The sequence below is a fragment of the Drosophila hydei genome, unplaced genomic scaffold, assembly GCF_003285905.1.
Source record: "Drosophila hydei strain 15085-1641.00,03,60 unplaced genomic scaffold, DhydRS2 tig00000211-arrow-pilon, whole genome shotgun sequence".
In the NCBI taxonomy this organism is placed as follows: Eukaryota; Metazoa; Arthropoda; class Insecta; order Diptera; family Drosophilidae; genus Drosophila; species Drosophila hydei.
This window is the reverse complement of record NW_022045685.1, coordinates 1,195,257-1,215,862: the sequence shown is the minus strand read 5'-3', so window position 1 is coordinate 1,215,862 and position 20,606 is coordinate 1,195,257. Positions and strand designations below refer to the sequence as shown.

The 20,606-nt window shown below is 39.4% G+C and overlaps 1 protein-coding gene across 3 annotated transcripts in view; it reads right to left on the bottom strand.

Annotated features, from left to right (window-relative positions):
• The window catches only part of LOC111603088 (partitioning defective 3 homolog), a 44,103-nt gene that overhangs the window by 8,007 nt on the left and 15,490 nt on the right, over nt 1–20,606 (bottom strand). For 2 of the 3 annotated variants that reach the window (XM_023320546.2, XM_023320548.2), the window contains exons 1-2: nt 12,314–12,328; nt 955–1,396 (exon numbers count right to left, since the gene is read on the bottom strand). The exons of the other annotated variant lie outside the window; for it this stretch is intronic. In XM_023320546.2, coding sequence (XP_023176314.2) covers nt 955–1,134 — 180 coding nt within the window. In that variant the 5' untranslated portion in view covers nt 1,135–1,396; nt 12,314–12,328. Of the gene's footprint in view, nt 1–954; nt 1,397–12,313; nt 12,329–20,606 lie in introns of those variants that run through there. 3 annotated transcript variants of the gene reach the window in all.

Here is a 20,606-nt window from a genome sequence, read left to right as displayed (position 1 = left end):
TGGAACGTCAACTTGACGCAACAATTTGGAAGGTTGTTTTCTAGTTTTCGCTCTTTTTACTGTTTGCGGCAAAGATAGAAAAAAATCATTCAACAATGTTGCTGCTGCTGCTGCTGCTGTTGTTGTTGTTGTTGCTGTGATACTTCTTGAATTTATGGGTCAAAGAGCGTGAATTCTATCGATTTGCAAACAGCGAGAGTAAAAGGCCAAACAAATTGATTTTGTTATTGTTTAGATATTTTGTTGTTGTTTCTCAATGGCTTAGCAAGCGCACAGTGTGTCGAAAGCTATTAGCACTGTGCTAAAAGACAAGGAAGAAGCAAGACTTATCTGGAATAAAATAGAAAGAACCATTGAATTAGAATAAATGAACTAGTTCATGAACGAACTAGTTCATGAACGAACTAGTTCATGAACGAACAAGTTCATGAACGAAACATCAATTTAATTTTTCCTACATGGTAAACCTATACAGTTCAGAGCAAAGGAAAAATCAAGCGAATCAATTTGCACTACAAATAAAGTTCATTTGTTCAAAAATTAGTTCTTAAGATTCTTCAGATTTAAATAGATATATAGTCTTAAGTTTAAGCAATAATAAAGTCATTTGTAAACAATTTTAAATAAGTAAAAATTTAATTTCATCTGCATAAAGTAATATTTTTGTGCGCAATATTTGTGCTACTTTGACCACTGTGCGTTTGCTTATTGATTTTCTTTGTTTGTTTGTCTTTTTTCTGACCCTCTTCATAGCTCGTTGATTGTTTCTTTATGGACATTTATCAATGGAAATGATGCGTCGATGGACTAACAATGGCCATCATAAAGCATTTGCATCTCTCTGTGGGCGTTTCGATGAGTGGGCGTGTCTGTCGGCCTTATCGGGCGACATGCCCAAAAGTGCTAAGCTTAAAGTCTTCGATCACATATTAATTAGTTGAAAGGGGGCGTTACCTTGACGCAGGCGTAGCTGGGCGACGGCGGCCGCTTGGGCAGCGTCAGGGAGTAGGACTTGTGCAGGTTGCCATGGGGTATGCCCTCGTGCTTGGCGGACACCTTGTAGGTGTGCCGCCAGCCAAAGAGCCCGCTCAATTTGTTAGCCAGCGCTGGACACTTGGGCGGCACGTCGAACATTCCAATGCTGCCTTTGATCTTTGGTATTTGTCTATTGTTAACGTTATTGTTGTTGTTTTTGTTGTTGTTGTTTTTATAGCACACGTTTGTTTAAGTATAGTTTTTATTATAATGTTTACGACGTTTCGTTGTTAGTTACAATTAGTTAGCATTTTGAGCAAAAGTCACAGATCGCACTCGCAGCTCGCGCTTCACTTTTGGCAATGCCATTTAGCTCGACTCGTAAAACGTTGGAGACAGGACATTGCACCGTTTCCGAACTCTATAGAGATAAATTATATTACTTTATTAATATCACATTAGTCACAGTTGTTGCTGCTGTTGCTGTTGTTGCTGTTAAATGGGGGCAGACGCGCTCGTTTCCGCTTTTATCGATGATGCAATTACAAATGTGGCAACAACGGCCGCTGCTGCCTTATCATGTGCAATCGCTGGGCTTATCAAATGCAGTAGCTGCCATTCGCCGTCTTATCAGTGGGCCCGATACAGAAATTCTTCGTCATGAAAAACAATGCACAGAAATCTGAGAAGCCACAGAAGCCGGAAAATTTCGTTTTTCGTTTACGGCAATAAGTCTTAAGTTTCCAAGTTGAACTTAAGTCAATTGTAAACCAAAGGCATTTCTTATTTATTGATTGAGGTGAATCGAAACAGGAGATTCCCTTTAAATAGCAATTAAACACTCTCAGCGTACATAAACATATTCCTTTCGTTTCAGACAGCCGAAAAATATGGAGCAAACTCGAAACTAAACAATCGACAGCTACTGTTTCAGTTACAGATACCCTGTACATTATCACAAGCTGCTCGTCAAGTAACAGGATATGTTTGAGTTGTACAATTTGCTTTTCTCCCAGTCGCCTTTTGTTGGCCTCTTTTCCCACCGTTGCAATGTTTTCTATGAATGCATTTGTCGTCTCACATGATTTTTCATTTAAATAAAAATGCGAGAAAGATATTTCTATGCATACATAAATATATATATATATATATATATATATATATATAGGTATTATAAGAGCATGTCAAGACATATGCATATAGAAATCGACTGACAATGGCAGCCGAGGCTGGGCAAACTAGCTGAGCTCAATTCGCACAGAAATTCACATTGATTATGCACTTGCTCAGACACACCTGTAATAAAGGTGACGCTGACTGACGCACGGCAATAGCTACACCAGCTACTAAAACAAAAAAAGCGAATACAACAACAACAATAGACGCCCATTTGGTAGCACTGCAAACGCACTCAGGCATTAAGCTCACAGCTTCTGACGCTGGGGCAGACGCGGGGCGTGGCATCAGCGATTTATTTGCTTACTAGAAATTTTCGACGTAAACAGCAAGTAATGAAAAGGTAAAAAGAAGAAAAAACATTGCCAATTAAGGTAACACACACACACACACACGCACACACATCTCTGTACACAAGTGCACAACTGTGTACACATGCAAAAGTTTATTCGGCCTTTTTTGCGTAGAGCTAATAAAGCGAGAAAGCAAACGGACCGGCGGGCACTTAAATACGCTAATAAACAACTGCAACAATTAGCGAAAATGATCGAGTCAGCGCTAAACTAGTTTCAGATCACTGATAAATGAATTTCTGAAGGAATTCGCAATCAATGCGAGCTGAGCAAACATTAAAAGTATATCTAGAAGATCTTTTCCTTGAATGCGCATATTACGTATACGCACGGCATGTTCCGCTGGCCTGACCAACGTAACGTGCTGTAACGTAATAGCTAACGTAACCAAGTCAACGTAGCGCAGACCATGCATAGCAGCTAACGTATAACGTATACTGCATAACACGGCTTACGTCACGTAAAGCATATCAACTGTCACGTTAGCCAGTGAAGAAAATATTTTAAATGAAAAAATATATTTTTATTTACCAAAAACAAACCTAATAAATTTACTCTCCAAAACGTAAAGTAATTTCACAATTGTTTACGAATTTATCATAAAATTTATTAAGTTAAAACTGTATGAAAATATTTTAAATACCAAAGACGACCTCATAAAGCAAAAAATCAAAGCTAACTATGTTGAAGGTGATAAGATATGTGTTTATATTATTATATATATACAGATATCTATATATATTTATATATATATATATATAGATATATATCGTAATGTCAAAGTTATGTTTTCATCTTTCTATTTTTCAAGCGTGAATTGCATTCATTTTGATGCCAACTCAAAACAAAACTTTTTCAGGTTGCAATTGTCAGCATTAAAGCTATATATAGATCTTTCTCTATATATTTATATATATATATATATATATATATATCAACTATCAGCTATCAGCTGCACAAGAAAGCAGGAATTCGAGCTGTCACATGAAGCAGTTATAATTTCTAAAGATTTTCAGTTAATTTGCTTCAACACTCAAATGTCGCAAGTTCATTAAGCATTCATTAAGTATTCACTTCGCTGCTTGAAGCTATAATAATAACGCTTTCGATGGACATTCTATCCTTTTACAGTGTCTCATGCCAACACAGTGAACATACTAATTGAAAAACAGGAAAAAGTAAAGCTGCGACAACGCTTTATGCATAGAAACTGCACGATTACAACAACAACAACAACAACAACAACAACAGCTACACCTACAGTGAACTGCAAATGTAAGGAATGGTTTATTATCATAATGAACTGACAATAGACTCAGTGAAGGCAGCGCGTTGCCTTGCGCCTCTCCCGATTCGGGCGGAGCCGAAATTAATTAAAAATGGCAAGCGCAAAAGCCAGCAAACTACATCGTAAATTAGCATAAAATGCCATGAAAACTTTTGTGATACGAAAATGGTAAAAAAGGGAAAAAATCGAAATAATAAATAAAAAAAATACAAAGAAGTTGAGGAAAAACTGCAGGCATGCAACCGACTATGCGAATGGAGCCACGCCCACAACCTTCTGAGCGGAGTGTGCGGCCGATTCGATTCATCTGGTGGTCCGTCCCGACGGTCTATCCATAATAATTTGCAATCAGACTTAACAACCCACGACGACGACGTCCGAGCTGTTTAAGAAGAAGAAATCTACAACAACAAAAACATCGGCAGCGGCCAAGAAATATGCAAGCCAGCAAAAAGAAAGGCCAAATTACATGTTGTCATTATGCAAAAGGGGGCAGGAGAAATATACACACACACACACACACATCTAGAAATACATAATGAAGTGTAGCAAAAGGTATGCAGCGAGCGCATTTCGCTGTTTGTTGATTCAAATAACGCTATAGTTAGCTACAATCATGGCTGCAAATCGAGCGAAGAGTGTGACTGTAAGTGCTTTTTTATGTCTGTGTGTGTGTGTGTACACGAGGTGCACTCATGTAGTACAAGATACCAATAAGGCCTAGCTACAAAGCTGCCCATAAAAGCTCATTTCAATTCCCCATTGCAACTTTTCTATGAACAGGCATTGGCTCGTCATCTGCCTCAATCACTCATCAGCATTAGTTTACAGCATAAAGAGCATGAGGAAGCGTAAACTAAAAAGCTTCTTTATGATCTGCCATGTTAAGCTTGGTCATTTGTCAGATTATCTAAGTAATATGCAAAATATTCTAATTGGTTTCTAATAAGAAACACATCGTCGAACCCCATTCAATTAGAAGCGCGAGAGAGTTAAGAGCTTTGAATACCTCCACAATGATTTACCTAATCGATTGGAGTTACATAACTATCAGCTTCTGAATGTGCTCTATGTTCAATTGCTTTTGTGACAGCCCTCGCTAAGTTTGTCCACTGTGATCATTAAAAGAACTTTCATAGCCAGTTAAAAATACTTTTTAACAAAAAAATTCCGTTAATTAAGTTTACTTCAGTTTCATCACAAGCCTCCTCTGGATCAACCCTCGTTTAGGCCACATACTTGCTATGTGAGCTGCCAAGTGAAAGGAACAGCTACGGGCCGCTTGAGCATGGCTTGGCGCAGCGCCCCGCCTAAACCCAGATGACAGTGTGACCAAACTCTCGCAGAGCGCCACAGAGGTGTTCAACTGATTTGCATTTGATTAACGTGTTATAAAAATGTGTGCACAAATTGTTAGCGGCCAATGCGTGGAGCGTTCTGTGGTCTAAGCGTAAACTGTTTTTATGCAAATGCATGTAACGGGTAGAAGAAGGCGTGGCCACGCCTTCAAGTATATATATACCTGTTCAGTAGCTGAGTAGTTCTAACTAACTGCGCTATTTGGCGTGGCTTCATCGACTCTTCGATAAAAGTCTAAAAAGTACCGCAGCGCGGAGTACAGGGTATCTCTGCTTTTCAATGCAGCGCATGACGCTATCGTTGGCCAAGTTATCAGCAAATGGAAGACAATTTGTAGGCCCAAAGCCTGTAAACTATATATATATATATTTTTTAAATTTAATCAAGGCCGCTCGCTTATCGCAAAGAGAGGCAATAAAATACAAATCAATGGCAAGTGAATCTACCATTTGGGGTAATTAATGTCAATGCTTTCCAATGTGAGTTATAGCAGACGCAGTGGCTCGACAGACAGACGGCGAGGCAGATGAAAGGGAGAACAGTAGGGCTCGAAATAGAGCAAAATTTCTAATGAATATTCAATTTTGATATATTCAATAAGGTTTGCAAATTTGTGATTCTGTTGCCCATATAAAAAAGATCAAATTTATGATTCGAGTCATCGATAACTATATCGATTGAGGCTGGAGATGTTTCGGAATCGTAGCAAACTGCGCTGCTGCTCTACGCAGTGATTAGTTTCGTATGTTTTGCTAGACTCCACAGTTATATAAACATCACCATGAGCTGCATAACGCGCAAATAACTGATAATGGTAAGAGCTATTTGAAATATACAAGTTTCTCATGTACTTTCTCGGCCAACACGTATTGCTCTAGCATTATCACGCTGTTGTTGGGCTAATGGATGGTGTGTGGTGGGTGGGATTTCCGATGAGGGCGTCGCACAGCTAGCTTAGTCAGCGAGACTGGCCAAAAGCATTTATCGCAACGGCATTTGTTATGGGTAAACCTTCAGGCATTTCACATGAAACAATGACGCGCTCGACGAGGTCGCCAATAAAAAGGGTAAACTCTACCAAGAAAACTGAACTATAAAGCATTTCACAAGCGGTGAAAATCTAACAAATGACAAATATATATATACATATAAATATAAATATGTTTATGTCTACGTATAAATAACACAGCAACTGCAGTTGGACAAGAAAGTTTAGACATAATTGCGATCAGAGGGCAAGAAATTCCAGTTGCTTGGGTGGCTGAAGTTCCCATCCCAACTGTGCAGAGCTGAGCAGAGACTTATAGTTGAGTTCGCATCGTGTTTTCTTTCGTGACACGAACTCTTTGAAGTGAGTTTCTGATATATGATAAAAACATAGAAAATTATTTCATGTTCTATTAGCTCGAACGCATCTCTAGGGCACTAACTTAGCGGCTCATCAACTTTTGCTCTGGTTTCTGCCATTTGCTTTCATATGAAAGTGCACTTAATTGCCTTAAGTCTAGATGAACAATGGGCCGAGCGTATAGAGTACACCTGCTCTACCAGTCGCTGAGCAGCTAAAGCGGGTTCGACTAGACCACAAATGTCGCCAGTTGCAGGTGGCATATGGCAACAGCAGAGTTGGCACGAAACCCAGAACTTACACAGACATCAAACGGCACTCGGCCAGCCAGCCAAGATGAAGCTGTTAGCCGCACGATGACTAAACACGTTTCGCCTAACAAACGTAAACATCATAAATCGATCAATGAAGTTAACATTGCCTGCCGGCAACGAGGCTGCGCAGCCGCATTGATAGATTCGAGTAACTGAATGATGCTTAATGCTTAATGCTTAATGCTCAAGAAATCTTTCAATGAAGCTTTCTCTAATTCGCTGAAACTGACTTTGCTTTTACTTCTGAGCTTAAGAAGTTGCATTGGAGAAAATGCTCAGCTACGAATCAACTAAGCATACAACCTATAATTAATATCAAGACTTATTCCGCTTCTCTAGCACTCTCTCTTAACACTTTTGCCTTTACTCTCGCAAGAGAATATTGTTTTTAGCATTTCTCTTTTTTTCATATAAAACAGTATTGAATATATTGAATTGCTATCGATATTTTATGCCTATCGATTAATGCCTAACGATAAATATAGCAATTTAACTTTAAGTTTTTATCATTTTTGATATATTTGATATAGAGAAATATCTTATGAATCTGAATTAACTAATTTCGTTTGTAGTTCTCTCGTTCTCTACCTTTGGCCTGTCTCTCTCGCCAGAGAACTTAACTTTTAGCCTTTCTCTTCTATTCAGACCTTTGTTAAACACGTAAAACATTTTGATAGATCATAATTTATCCTGTAAGGCCACCATTTATAATTTAATATACTGCTATGATCTTCTGGACTTCCTACCGGTATTTCATGCCTATCGGTTAATGCCTATCGATAGATACAAAACATATGCTGTACATTTTTATTAGCTATGAGCTATTAAATATTGAGAGCTCTTTTATAATTGTCAAATATTTGATGTACAGTCATATCAACCCTATCTACCACTCAGAGATATGTTTTTCGGACACTCACATCGTTTATTTGTGGCGTGTTCTGGCCATCCATTTATTATTATATCAGCTCTAATAATATTTATGAAACGTCAACAAATATTTGCACATTGAGCTCGGATTTAACGCTACTTAACTCAACCACATGATTAACAACAAAAAACGGGCTAAACAGCATCCGATTGCGAGTAGAAAATGTGATTTGATAGAATCAGATGCTTAGCCTGGACACATTCAAACAAATTGTTATGACAAATCGCCTGTTCGAGATGTTGCAATGATAAAGCCACAAATAGAAAAACAAACAAATATTGGCTATGCACGTATTGCTGTATATGTATATATACATATATATAAATATATATATAAAAAAGTTTCTAAGTTTATGACGTATTGCCGCAACTCTTGAATGAACATGTAAAACTTTAGACAGCAACAAATAAATAACTTTCTTTGGCATGTCGTCATTTAAATGGCGTCTCATAAAGTGCACTTAGTGTTACAGCAACAGTTGGAGCCAACAAATAAAGGTAAAAAACAGTCAAAACTTATAAAGAGGAAAATTGTAAAGAGCGAAAAAGAAAAACTACAAAAGCCGCTTACAAACTTCACTCGTAATTGCGATTGCCGAAAAAGCTGGCATCAGAGCGGCTCTAGAGGTGTTTCGCTGTGGAGAATGTGTAAAGATAGGTGGCTAGGCTTTTCATATATAATACATACATACGTGTATGTGTGTATGTGTGTGCGTGTGTGTGTAAACCGGTTAGCTGCTTGGTGGCTCCCGAAAAGTTGATTGAACCTCGGCGCCGCTGATTGAGTAACACACATTTAATTGATTTAAATGCGCGGCTTTTGCTTAATTGCACATAAACAGCTAAGAAACGGCAGCCAATTATAATTACAGATGCTGTACGCATACACACACACACACACACACACACGCACAACTCTCGAAAGTGAAATGAGAAACAGCAGCAGCTGCAAAGAGAGTTACAACAACAAGACACATGTATGTGCGCCCTTTGGAGGCAGCTAAACAGTAGTCGCATGTGCACTCGCATGCGTAAGCGCGCCGGCTGAATATGCGACACTTGAATACCCTGTGTAAGAGAATGCACTTAGCTAACAGCTGTTAGAGAATATCAAAGACTTTGTTTCCAAGCCACAACTTGTGTATATATTTATGATTTTGACAGTCTAACATATCAGTCAATATCATATCAATATTTCGACAGTCATCTATCTGCCCAAAACACTATTTATGTTTTCTATAATAACAATTACTTGTATATATTGATACATGTTTACGTATCTATTATATAACCCAATCTGTATATCGATTAAGCTCTATACATAAACGAATGTATACACATATATGTTACATATATATTATATTACAGATAAAGCTTGAATAGAAACATATTATAGATAAGGCTTACATTGTGTAACAGCACTATCCATAATCTATCTGTAACATAACTATAATTAACTCTATCTTCTGCTCTGGCCATTTTCCTTTCTCTATCTCTCTCTCTCTCTTACACCCCACTCAATCTCTCATCCATATTCCATACAATTCCATTTCGCTCAACGCGCACACAAGCAACCCGCTTTGGGTGTCACCTGTTTACAGGGTATACGGAAGATACAACGGGTCAATCGAGTTCACTGTCACTTTCACTCATTGCTGCTCCTACCGGCCGCCTTTGGCTTCTCCTTTCGCGCGATTGGCGCCACCTGGTGACAAGGGGCGACAACTTTAATCGATCTTCCGCTGGCCAACATCTGAGTACAGTTAATCAGAGCGCGTGGGCAGGGGGTAGAGGAGGGGTAAAAGCGAAAGATGACGTGATTTGAACGCTTCAGCATTTAACTGTGCATTTCGAGTGTTTTCAGTGTTTTTTTTTTTGTTTTTTGTTTTGCTTTTAATGCGGTCTTTTTTTCTGTTGTTTGCTTTGCTCAATGTGCGAACCATCGGCTTTGTTAACTGGTTTCGTTTCATTTGCGTGAATCGCTGCCAATTGCGGCCAGCCAAGGCGGCATTAAGAATTTACTTTTTTTTGTTTTTTGTTAGCTTAAGGGTTTGGGTAATAAGTCGATTACCGCAGTTGAAACCAGTAGCAAACGTTGAGCTCAATAGGCTCTAATTGAGGTGAACGCTCTGGGAGCTGCAGTGATTCAAAGTACTCATAGTATTCATGAACAAGTTTAAAAGAATAAGTTCCAGTTCAAACAAAATCAAATGAATCAAATATGCTTGCCTAACATTCAAATAGTTCATTATTCATAAGCATACTTTAGGAAGTTCGTGAATAGATGCAGTGCTTGATAGCAAAAGCTTGAATGCATTCATGAATAGACTCGTTTTAATCCTGAATATACTCATGGTATTCATAAATATTTAAAGTATCAATTCAGCATGTCAAGTATTCAAAAGTATTCATAAATAACAGCAATGAATCTAAGACTACTTAGATTCATAGATCTATTCATATTATTCATAAATACACTAAAAATGTTCATGAATGTACTTAATTATAGCTATCAAATATTTAAAGTATTCATGTTTAGTTCAACCAAAATTTGTACATTCAGGAATCCACTCGTCTTATTCATGAATAAACTTAAAAGTTTTCAAAGTACTCATGAGTTTGTGTAAATATGTATTCATGAATAGATTCGATTTCATTATATTCATTAATCTCATTTATTCGCAAGTTTCGAGTAGTTTGAATGGAATGCCTTGAATAAATGAAGCTATTTATTATGAATATTCAGATCACCTTATGCTACATTCATATTCAAAGCACTTATGAGTGTACTCAAAGCCTTCTCAGTCTGAAACTGGGCGATATATGTATGACTAAATACACACACGAACAATATACTCATGGTCTGATTCACATTTGGCCATCAATTAGGCTTTAAGTACACTCAGCACACTCACTTAGGTTCCTCTATGTCGGACACCTTAATGTTTATACAATTTTTAACATTTTTCATTAATTCTTTAAATATTTTTTTATTTTTTTCTTTAGTCGCTGTGGCTGATGCAAATGCCAATATCAACAAGCAGAACCAACTTGAGGAATATCTCTGGCATAAAGCACAAATATTTTATCAACATATTTAGTCAGCGTTTAAAATTTTATCTACGAAGGACCCAAATGGAATTGATTAGATTAAGTAAACAGCGTCAAAGTAACGAAAATAAACAACTTGGCGTCGTTTAAGTACCCAGCAAAATGCAAGCCGAGGCGGGGCATATGCACCAATTGGTCAATATGCAAACATGACAAAAGTTTCATTATAAATATTAATTTAATATGTGGATACATATGAAAATATATACAACACCACAAAACTAATAAGTTAAGCTAGGGTATTTAGTGTTCGTCATTTGCTTTTGTTCTGTGGAAATATTTTGTTTACAGGGTATATGTGTGTTTAGCATGGAGAGTTTAGAATTGTAACCCGTTTGACTTATGATTTGAGCTTTTGGTATGTGGCAAGCTGCACAGTGGGTCAAGCCTTCAAGGCCAGCAGCAACAACAGCAGCAGCTAGAACAAGAACTGCAATTGCAACAACAGCAACAGATTACAGATGTGTGTGTTGCTGTTGCTGTAGCTGTTGTTGCTGGCTTGTTGCATTCCTGACTAGTGAAAGTCGGTCTGGCTAAGAGAACTCAAGGCTGCTGCTGCTGCTGCTGCTGCAGTTACCTGCCTGTGCTGCCTGTTCGCTCAGCTGCGTAATCCCAGACCCAAATAGATTTATTAGCTGTCGCATTTAATTGGAAATTCAGTGACTGCATTAGTGTGTGTGAGTGTAAAGATATAATGATAATAAAAAAATCCTCACGAACTGCGACTTCTACTTAGGTAGACAAGAAAAGAAGCCATCAAAAAGGTATGAGAAAAAAAGGAGAAGACAAAAATAATGATAATAATGCCTGGGAAACTGACAGCACTTGAAATTCTTCCTTACGCTTGCCGACCTGCCCCCGCAACAATGTGGCCCGCCCTCAGTGCCTCTCCCTCTCTCTCGCTGTCGTGCAGGAGACTTGTGTGCCTTTTCCTGCTGCATTCTGAAACTCGCGTCATGGGAAGCTAAGCAGCGTTAAGAAGAAGAACAACGACAAGAAGTAGAAGAAGTAGCAGAGAAGAAGCCAAAATAAAAGAAGTCGCATAATAAGAATAGATAAAAAGGAAGTCGTTTATACGCCCCTTATATAAAGCCAAGAATTAACATTATCTGAAACGTGAAATCTTTCGCTATTTATTATAGGCGCAGATAACGTTTTCACTTAAGATAAAAAAGAAAGAATTCACTTTGAAATTTGATTTTGTTTTTAGATACAATTCAATGTGATTCGCGGCAGATGCAAACACTCACAAAAATTGCCTTGGCAAACACTTGTTAACAACAATGAGAATCAAAAAGTAGAGAAAAATTCGCAACAACAACGACAACAATTACGCGCACTTGTTGTGTTAAATAAATGACAACAACTAAAAACTAAATCAACAAAAAAGAAAAAAAAACTGCGTAACCGCAAAAATCGCAACGACAAGAAGAAGAGCAACAGCCACAACGGTACGTACGAAACTTCAAGTCAACGACGACGACAACGACGTAGCGGCCGAACGACGTAACGAGCGAGCGAGCGAGCGAGCGAACAATCAGCGTCGTGCGCTGCGCTCGCGTTTCGTTTTAAAACTGAAGTCGCACCACACAAAAGCCAAACAGCGACGCTAACAGCGCTGATCGTGCAGCACACACAACAGGTGAACAAAGCGACAGAGCGAGAGAACGAAATGATGAGAGAGCGTTACCATATGCCGGCGCGTGAGAGAGCGAATAACAAGTGCAAGCAGCGCAGTTTTGTACAAATGCAATGCCCGCCAAACTATGCATGCATACGTGCATGGTGCGCCAGTGGCTGTCAAACGGGAGTCAATGCTGACCAGAATCCCGCACTAGGGCCGGAGCCAATGAATGGCCAGCAAAACAGCTGAATGCGCCTGTTGTTGCTCAGGTCCAAAGCTTAGGGCCCAGCAGCAGTTTGTCAAGCGTAACGTAAATAGGCAAAAACAAAACAGCAAACAAAAAAGAAGCAGAACAAAGCGACAATCAAAAGCAGCTCAGCTAAGCAAGTCGACATGCGAATGCTCTAACAGGAAGTATTTTAAAGTTTTTTCTCTTTAAATGCTCCACTTGATTCAACACGTTGTTACCTCGAACTGTATTTCAATGAAGATATAAATGAATTTTAAGAAAAGCTGGCATATTTATAAAGACTCTTTATCGGACGTTACGTGACGTTGCCATAGCCAATGGACTCGTCTGCCTAACGAAACTAAAGCAGCAGTGGAAGAATGCAAATCTGCTGGCAACAGCAAAGGATGATGACAGCTGGCAACGATACACACACACACACACACACAGGCACACAGAGATAGAGGAACACACAATATAGACAATTGCCGAGGGCGGCAGATGGGGCGTAGCTTAGGAAAAATGCTCTGTGCAGCGCCGTTGCAGGGGCATGGAAATAATTGCCAAGAACGTTGCACAGCGATGGCAATCGTTTCCTTTGCTATTTCCCCTTTGGCAGGCAGGTAGCATAAAAATGAATTGGCCACCGAGTGCAACACGGTTGTTGTTGCTACTGTTGCTGTTGTTGTTGTTGGTTTTAAAATGAATTCTAGCCTGTAAACGTAATGAAATTAAACGAACTGGAAAGCTTCCTTTTTCCATGAAAAGCCTCCGCATCGTTGGCATAATTAATGAGAGAAAACCAAAGCCGCTAAAAACAACAACAATAAATGTATTCAAACAAACATGCATAAGTATGCACGCAGACATACATACATAAATTCAATTTGTTATTGTAATTCAAAAAATCATAAATAATGGAAAAAGTCGCTATCTGTATGCCTATAATTATAGTTAGAAATGAAACGGGAAGTTTGAATTGAAATATGAATTTATAACACAATAATCATAAAAAGGAATTTACAAAACAAATCATTAATTAAAAACATATATTTTTGCTTGTTGAATTTTAATTTCCAATTGGATTTCACAGTGATTCTGCAACTGTAATCGTCAGCTGATCTTTAGCGCAGACTTAAGAAGTGCTGTCAAAGCTTTGCAGCGCCAAAACAAAACAAAAAACGAAGAACCGTTAATTTGATTGAACAACTTGCAAGCTTTGCCGTCTCATTAATCACACACACACTCACAGAGAAAGACTTCCGTTCGACATAAGCTGTATGTGTCACCCTACGCGGGAGAGCGAGCAAGCAGCATAGCGCCATCTACCCACCCACCCAACTCGGAACTAAGGAGCACAAAACAAAGAGGGAAGTGTGAGCAGTAAAGCAATAGCCGCTTTGCGAATTCTCGATCTGAGCTTTAAAACTGTTTATGACAAATGAGTTTCACCATATCCACAAGCCTTGGTCTCTCACCCGCTCTCTCTCTCTCTCTCTCTCTCTCTAGTTTTTTTGCACCTCTCATCAAGCGCTCAGCTGTTTTTTTGTTTGCTTCTCGTAATTTTTCTTAAAGCTGGTCTCGTTTTGGAGTCGCGTGTTTGCGCTGCCTAAGCGGTTTGACTGGTCCATTTGGCGGCTTGCGGATTGCGGCTTGCTGGTGGTTTAAGGCGTCTCTCTCCCTCTCTGTCTCTCAATGTGTATGTTGGCCTAAACTAAAACAAAAGGCGGGCAAGTTCATTAACCATTTCACCTAATTTTGTCGATGCTTTTTGTTTTGATTTGGATGCCGTTTTCTTGCATTGTTAAACACAATTGAGCTGAACAACAAACAAAAACAGCGACAAAAGCTTATTCGCTTGTCAATGCAACAACACGTGCACGTCGCGCATCGCTGCGCTTTGACATCCGGCTTCAAGGTCGCCAAAAAAAAGCAATAAGAAAACAAAGATCTGTTGCAAGCTTAAGACACAGGTTGAGCGTTGATTTATTTCGTTTTGCAGAATGGCGAGAGTTGTCTGCGGGTGCCGTCAGATGTCGCCACATGCTTCTCAAACCCAATTGAATGTTGTGCGTGTGAATAATGATTCGCTCTCATTACGGCATTCGCGTGGCGTGTGAATGAAAAAAAAAACAACAACAACCGACGGCCCACTCGAAAGCGTGCACAAACAATAACAAATTGTGGTGAACAGCGTTAGTGCATTTGGCTTTTCCAACTACTATATCACTTTAATCAAATCACGCCCTCTGGCCAAATAAGCAGGTAAATATATATATCGCATAGATAACGGTTTAATCAGCCAACTCTAATCACACAGATTTGCTAGACAAGCAAAATAATAAAATTAAAAAAATGCTCATGTCACGACCTTGCTATCAGCAGTAGATATAACCTGTACGAAAATAGATACAAAAGCGCTGCCTCAAATGGAATGGAATAGGAACTGTAAGATTAATAATAGAGCTAACTATTATTATATTTGTATCTTCAAAAATATATGCAACCAAAAGTTATAAATGTTATAATAAAAATGCACTACATTTTAGGTACAAGTGGGTACACTATGAATCAGCGCCACCTATCGTTTGCTAGCGCAACTACCAAGTGCATGGCAGATAATAACGAGTGTGTGTCTTCGCTAAGCTACTAAGCTTGCGGTGGTTGCACACAGTAAAAGCTTAGGCGTTTGCCAAAGCTTTACAAATTAGCTTATGCTGTTATCGTTATTGTTGCTGTTGTTATTGTTGCTGCTATTGTCATCGTCCAGGTTATTTTGCCTTTTGACCCATTTGCTTGCAACATGCAACGATATGATGGTTAACAACAGTGATAAGATACGTAGGATACAACAAAAAAAAAAAACAAAAAGCAAATGTTGCAACATGCTGAAGCATGTATCGCTAGGCAACTAAACACACAAGCAAACACACACGCACATGCACACGCACACGCACACACACGCGCGAGCTGTTGTGTCGCTTCAAGTCAGGATTCAGTGAATTTGTGGCATGCGTCAAGCTCAACTAGATATTTCATCTGTCAAACACTTTTGACTGTTGCCTATCGCCTGTTGGCCGTTCAAGTGGGTCATCCGCGCTTTATACCACAGCTATCAGTCGTCATTTATTGGGAGCTCTTATCAGTGATTGGTAATTTCTAAATTCGGTTTTCCACTTGGCTGCTTATCAGCTGTTGCTTCTTACCTGCAAAGGAGAGAAGAAGAGAAAATTGATGTCAGAATTGTGTGCTTAGTCAATGTTTCGAAATGGAGCGATAATTTACGAGTGTTGGGGTAGGTAGACAGGTAGGTAGGATTGCTATCGATCTCTATGTATATGGGAAGGGCCGCCGAGCAATACGAAATTGCTATTCTCGCTATTCTAGGCACTCGAGTCGCGAGTCGCGAGTCCCTTGCGGCGAGCTCGCTGAACTATGCTAAAAACTTAAATGATTTTCACGTTTGCCAAAGTTTTCTTCGGGAGATATTTGCCTTATATTGATTGCACTTCTCAGTTTACTATTGAAATTTCTTTTAAATTTATGGGAAATGGGCTACAATATATAAATATAGAAAAAGTATTGATTGAAATTTGACTCAAAAGTCAAGTTCGTCAAAACATTTGTAGCCCAACGTTTACGATTGTGAAAAGGAGTATATTGATATAGGGAAATGGAGTTGATTGACGATTGATATTGATGTATGAATATGGCTCGATCATATAAAGCATGAATCATGGAACCTAAGCAGGCAGTTGGCCATTGACAAGCTGTAAAGTTCAAGCAAAAGTTCATTTCCTCCGACCTCCGTTGGCTTTAAACGGCTTTGAGCCACAATGACTCAATGATGACCATAGATGGTTAATGTTTCAGGCTTCTAGACTTGAGCTGTGCTTTAACTGCAGTCTGCTTGGTGAAAACTCATTCTAGGCCAAAAGAAAAACAAATGCATTCAAACTTTAAGGGTTCAGCTTATGGAAATGTGTACTTTGTACTCATTATTCTGAGCACAATTGGCCAAACAATGGACAAGCGATTGATTTATAATGCTATACATATATAACATATATATGTATATATATATACGTATGGTATTTCATGCCCGATCCCAGCTAACTGCAATGCTTATCACGTTTGTGTCGCTGCATTCAAAGCCTGTCAAATCAATGCAGCTCAGCTGCGACTCATTCGGGGGCTAGGCTCATGCCAGAGCTGTCTGCCCCACCTCCGGCAAATGAATTCAATACTCCAATTTTTTCGTTTTTAGCCGCCCCCAAGCAGCCAGCACGACACAGGCAGCGGCGATAACGTCACGAGCCGTCGACTAGGCCGCCTGTAATTGATCGTGTCTTTGACATTAGAAAACATTTTCGCTGTTCGTCCAACTGTCTCCCTGTCTGACAGGCTGTCTCTCTCTCTCACTGTCTGTATGTCTATCTGTCTGTTTGGCTGCAATGAAAATGTAACGCGAAACACGCCAAGAGACGCCGCCAACTGGTGCACGATGGCTAATAAAGCGCATGGAAGGCGAACGCACGCAGCGACAACAAATCCCCTTAGGCGTGCAGCAGGCAGGAGGAAGCCAAACAAGGCACTCAAGAGCATCGAGTGAAATGAGACGTGGCCAATGGCAGCCACAGCAACAGCAACAGCTACAGCAACAGGCAGCAACCACCAGTTGGTGGCATTGGCAAGTGTGCCCTGGCTGACTAATCGGCTAATAACACTAACTAAGCAGCTGCCATTGACTTTTCCTTAGCCAACTTTAGCAACTTCATGATATCATACAATGCGAAGCAGGCTTATCACTAACAGAAAGTATATATCAATTTTGCAGAGTCTAGCATTTGTAGTTCCTGAGTTCGGTTGGCATAGTTGTTTAGTTCGATTGCTGAAATCCCTTCTTATGTATGAAAAATATCTTTAATATCCTTAAATAAAGTCTAAGCCAAATTTGAAGCATTTGTCACTTGTAGTTCCCGAGTTCAGTTAGTTAGTTTGAATTAGTTAGGCAACTGTTGCTACTAATCAAAATTTGATATTATATGAAGCTTGGGTTCTCCCAATAGCAAGCTTATACAAAATTTGAAGAGTCTAGCATTTGTAGTTCCTGAGTTCAGTTGGCATAGTTGTTTAGTTCGATTGCTGAAATCTCTCCTGATGTATGAAAAATATCTTTGATATCCTTAAATAAAGTCTAAACCAAATGTGAAGCATTTGTCACTTGTAGTTCCCGAGTTCGGTTAGTTAGTTAGTCATCAGTCTCCAGTCTGAAGACTCCAGTGGTTATGGCACGGATGGAATTCCATTCTATATTAAAAAAAAACGAGCTAAGACCTCGCTCAAAAACTTATTGAACTTGTCATTCCATTTGCCTTCATATTTCCTAGATGGTTTCTTGGCTGAAATTTGCGCAGAGTGTAAGAAATGCAATTGAATTATTGACACGAGATCAAAGTGCGTCAAAGCAGCCATCAATTGAGGCAGCTTAGTAGCTTTTTGGCAACGACTGAATATCCCGACGCCAAGAGGGTGGCGCGAGAGTGCGAGCGAGAGGGAAAGAGCGAGTCTGGCAAGTCATCTTCGTTGTGCTGCTGACCCAGAGACAAAAAAAAGACGCTGAAGAAGATGATAAATCATGTAAGTGCTGCAAATGGCTAAGCGGCTTAAGTAGTTCACCGACAACTTGCGAGCAACAATAACTAATGCAACAACAACAACAACAACAAAAACAACAGCGACTAAGACAACAACCAATCGGATGTTGCGCAATCGAGTTTTGTTTTTGTTTTGTCTTTCGAATTGGAGTTGCGTTGGCTGTTGACGCCAGCATCTGAGTGTTTCCGCAATGCCGAGCGTAAAGCGGCGCCAGCGGGTCAAAGTTCAACGCGAAGAGCTGGCTGAGTGGGGTGGATGATGCGGAGTTATGCAAACGCGTGAGACGCGTGAGAGTGAAAGTGATGGCAACAGGTGACGAAGACAATGACGGAAACGCGTTGCGTTTTCAAGGCAAATCAATCAATCAATCAATCAATCAGTCAGCCAAGCAGTCAATCAATCAATCAAACAATCGAACAGCCGATATTTGTCATGCGTTTGTGAAATGCAAAACTCAAATCGATATCAAATGCAAACAAAAACAGCATTCAATGGAAAATGATTAACATGATTATTAATATAATCATTAACATGAAGCAAGTAAAGGTGTGCGTGTGCGTGTGTGTGTGTTTATTATGAAAAGGTAGTATTAAATGTTGGTAACCGGATTCGAAATCGGTTTCAGATTCTGTGCGCCAGAGACCAGAGCCAGACGCAGCCAGAACAAAGCGAATCCCCATTTCTTGCTTTGTTTATGAATAAAGAGTTTGAACGGGCAGCAGAGCTCCAAAACAATATAATTTATTGTTCACTGAAAGAGACGAAGAGAGAGAGGGAGAGAGGTGGAGAGGGGGAGAGAGCCTTAAGAACATACAAATCGCATCGTAAGATGAGTAAATGATATTTAACCAGATGACAAAAGTGCAGAACGAGCACAGTAAAAGCTGCGATAGCTGTAATTGAATATGTAGTACAGTATGTACACGGTACAAGCAACACGCCATCAAACTATAGCAATATATATAATTAAAACTAACAGAGCCAAGAGCAGCACTTGCTTAGAGAGTCACAGTGGAGCTAGCAGAGTTTGGGCGACTAAGCGTTATCGAGGCACAGTGTTCACTGTAGAATAGAAAGCGTCAGATGCTAAATGGCTAGCCCAAAACCTACGCCATTCACAGCGCTAACAAAGGATAGCAAAGGCCTACTTCAATTTCAATAGCTTTTTACAGAACAGAAAAAGGTAAATGAAGTAAACAAGTGGCAAGCTGACGAGTTGAATGAGAATGCGAGGAGATAGGGTATGAAATGGAGTACAAATACGATTACGAGCGCGTGTGATGCCAATCATTGATCAGTGTAAAGATAGAAAAAGAGCGAGAGAGAGTGAGATGAACCCTATTCCAAGAAGCCGCCAGTCAGAAGAACCACTCAGAGTGACAGACGACAGTTCATTAAAAAGAAATTAGAGGGTATGACGGGCACGATCATAAAAACAGTAAAAGAAAAAGAAAGAAAAAGCCAGGCAAAAAAAACCTTTACCTAACCGCATATTGAAAATGTCAATAGGGTAGAGAGTGACAGAGAGAGAGAGAGAGAGAGAGAGAGAGAGGGGGGGATAGGAACTTCAAGGGAAAGGCACGACAATATATAAAATAAGAATTCCTGGAATCAACAATTTTGGTAATGTAATTAAATGTGCCGAGCGGGCTGCCACGCCCTTATTGCGTTGGATCTGAGGAGCCAAGGCGTGTGCTCAATGAGAGCAATATGAGATCAGTTCAGATTTGGCTTTTGATATTGTTTATGAATTGAAGCAGCAAAGTTGGCAAGCCTGAAGCAGCCCAGGCGGCACAGCGAGCGGCGCTTAAAGCATAAACAACAATCAACATAAACACACAAAAGAGCAGAGACAAAAAATAAATTAAAAGCAACAGCAACAGCGACACAAAACTGAACAAATAAAACATACAAAATTGCTATTTACGCATGCGCAACAACAAGCGAAACAACTGAAACAACTCAAGCAACAACAACAACTTAAACATTGATGACAACTGCTGCGTTTTATGGGCGTTTGTCTGGCGGAAAAAGTTAGCTTACACACAATTTCTATATAAGCAATTAATTTTACTTTTATTTATGATATGTACATAAACAAATATATATATATATATATATATATATATATATATATATATATGTATATAATCACATGTGTGTATATATATATATTTAAAGCTCTTGTTATGGCAGTGAAATTAAAAGCGAGTTCAGTGGAGCTTGCGGCCCACCAAAAAG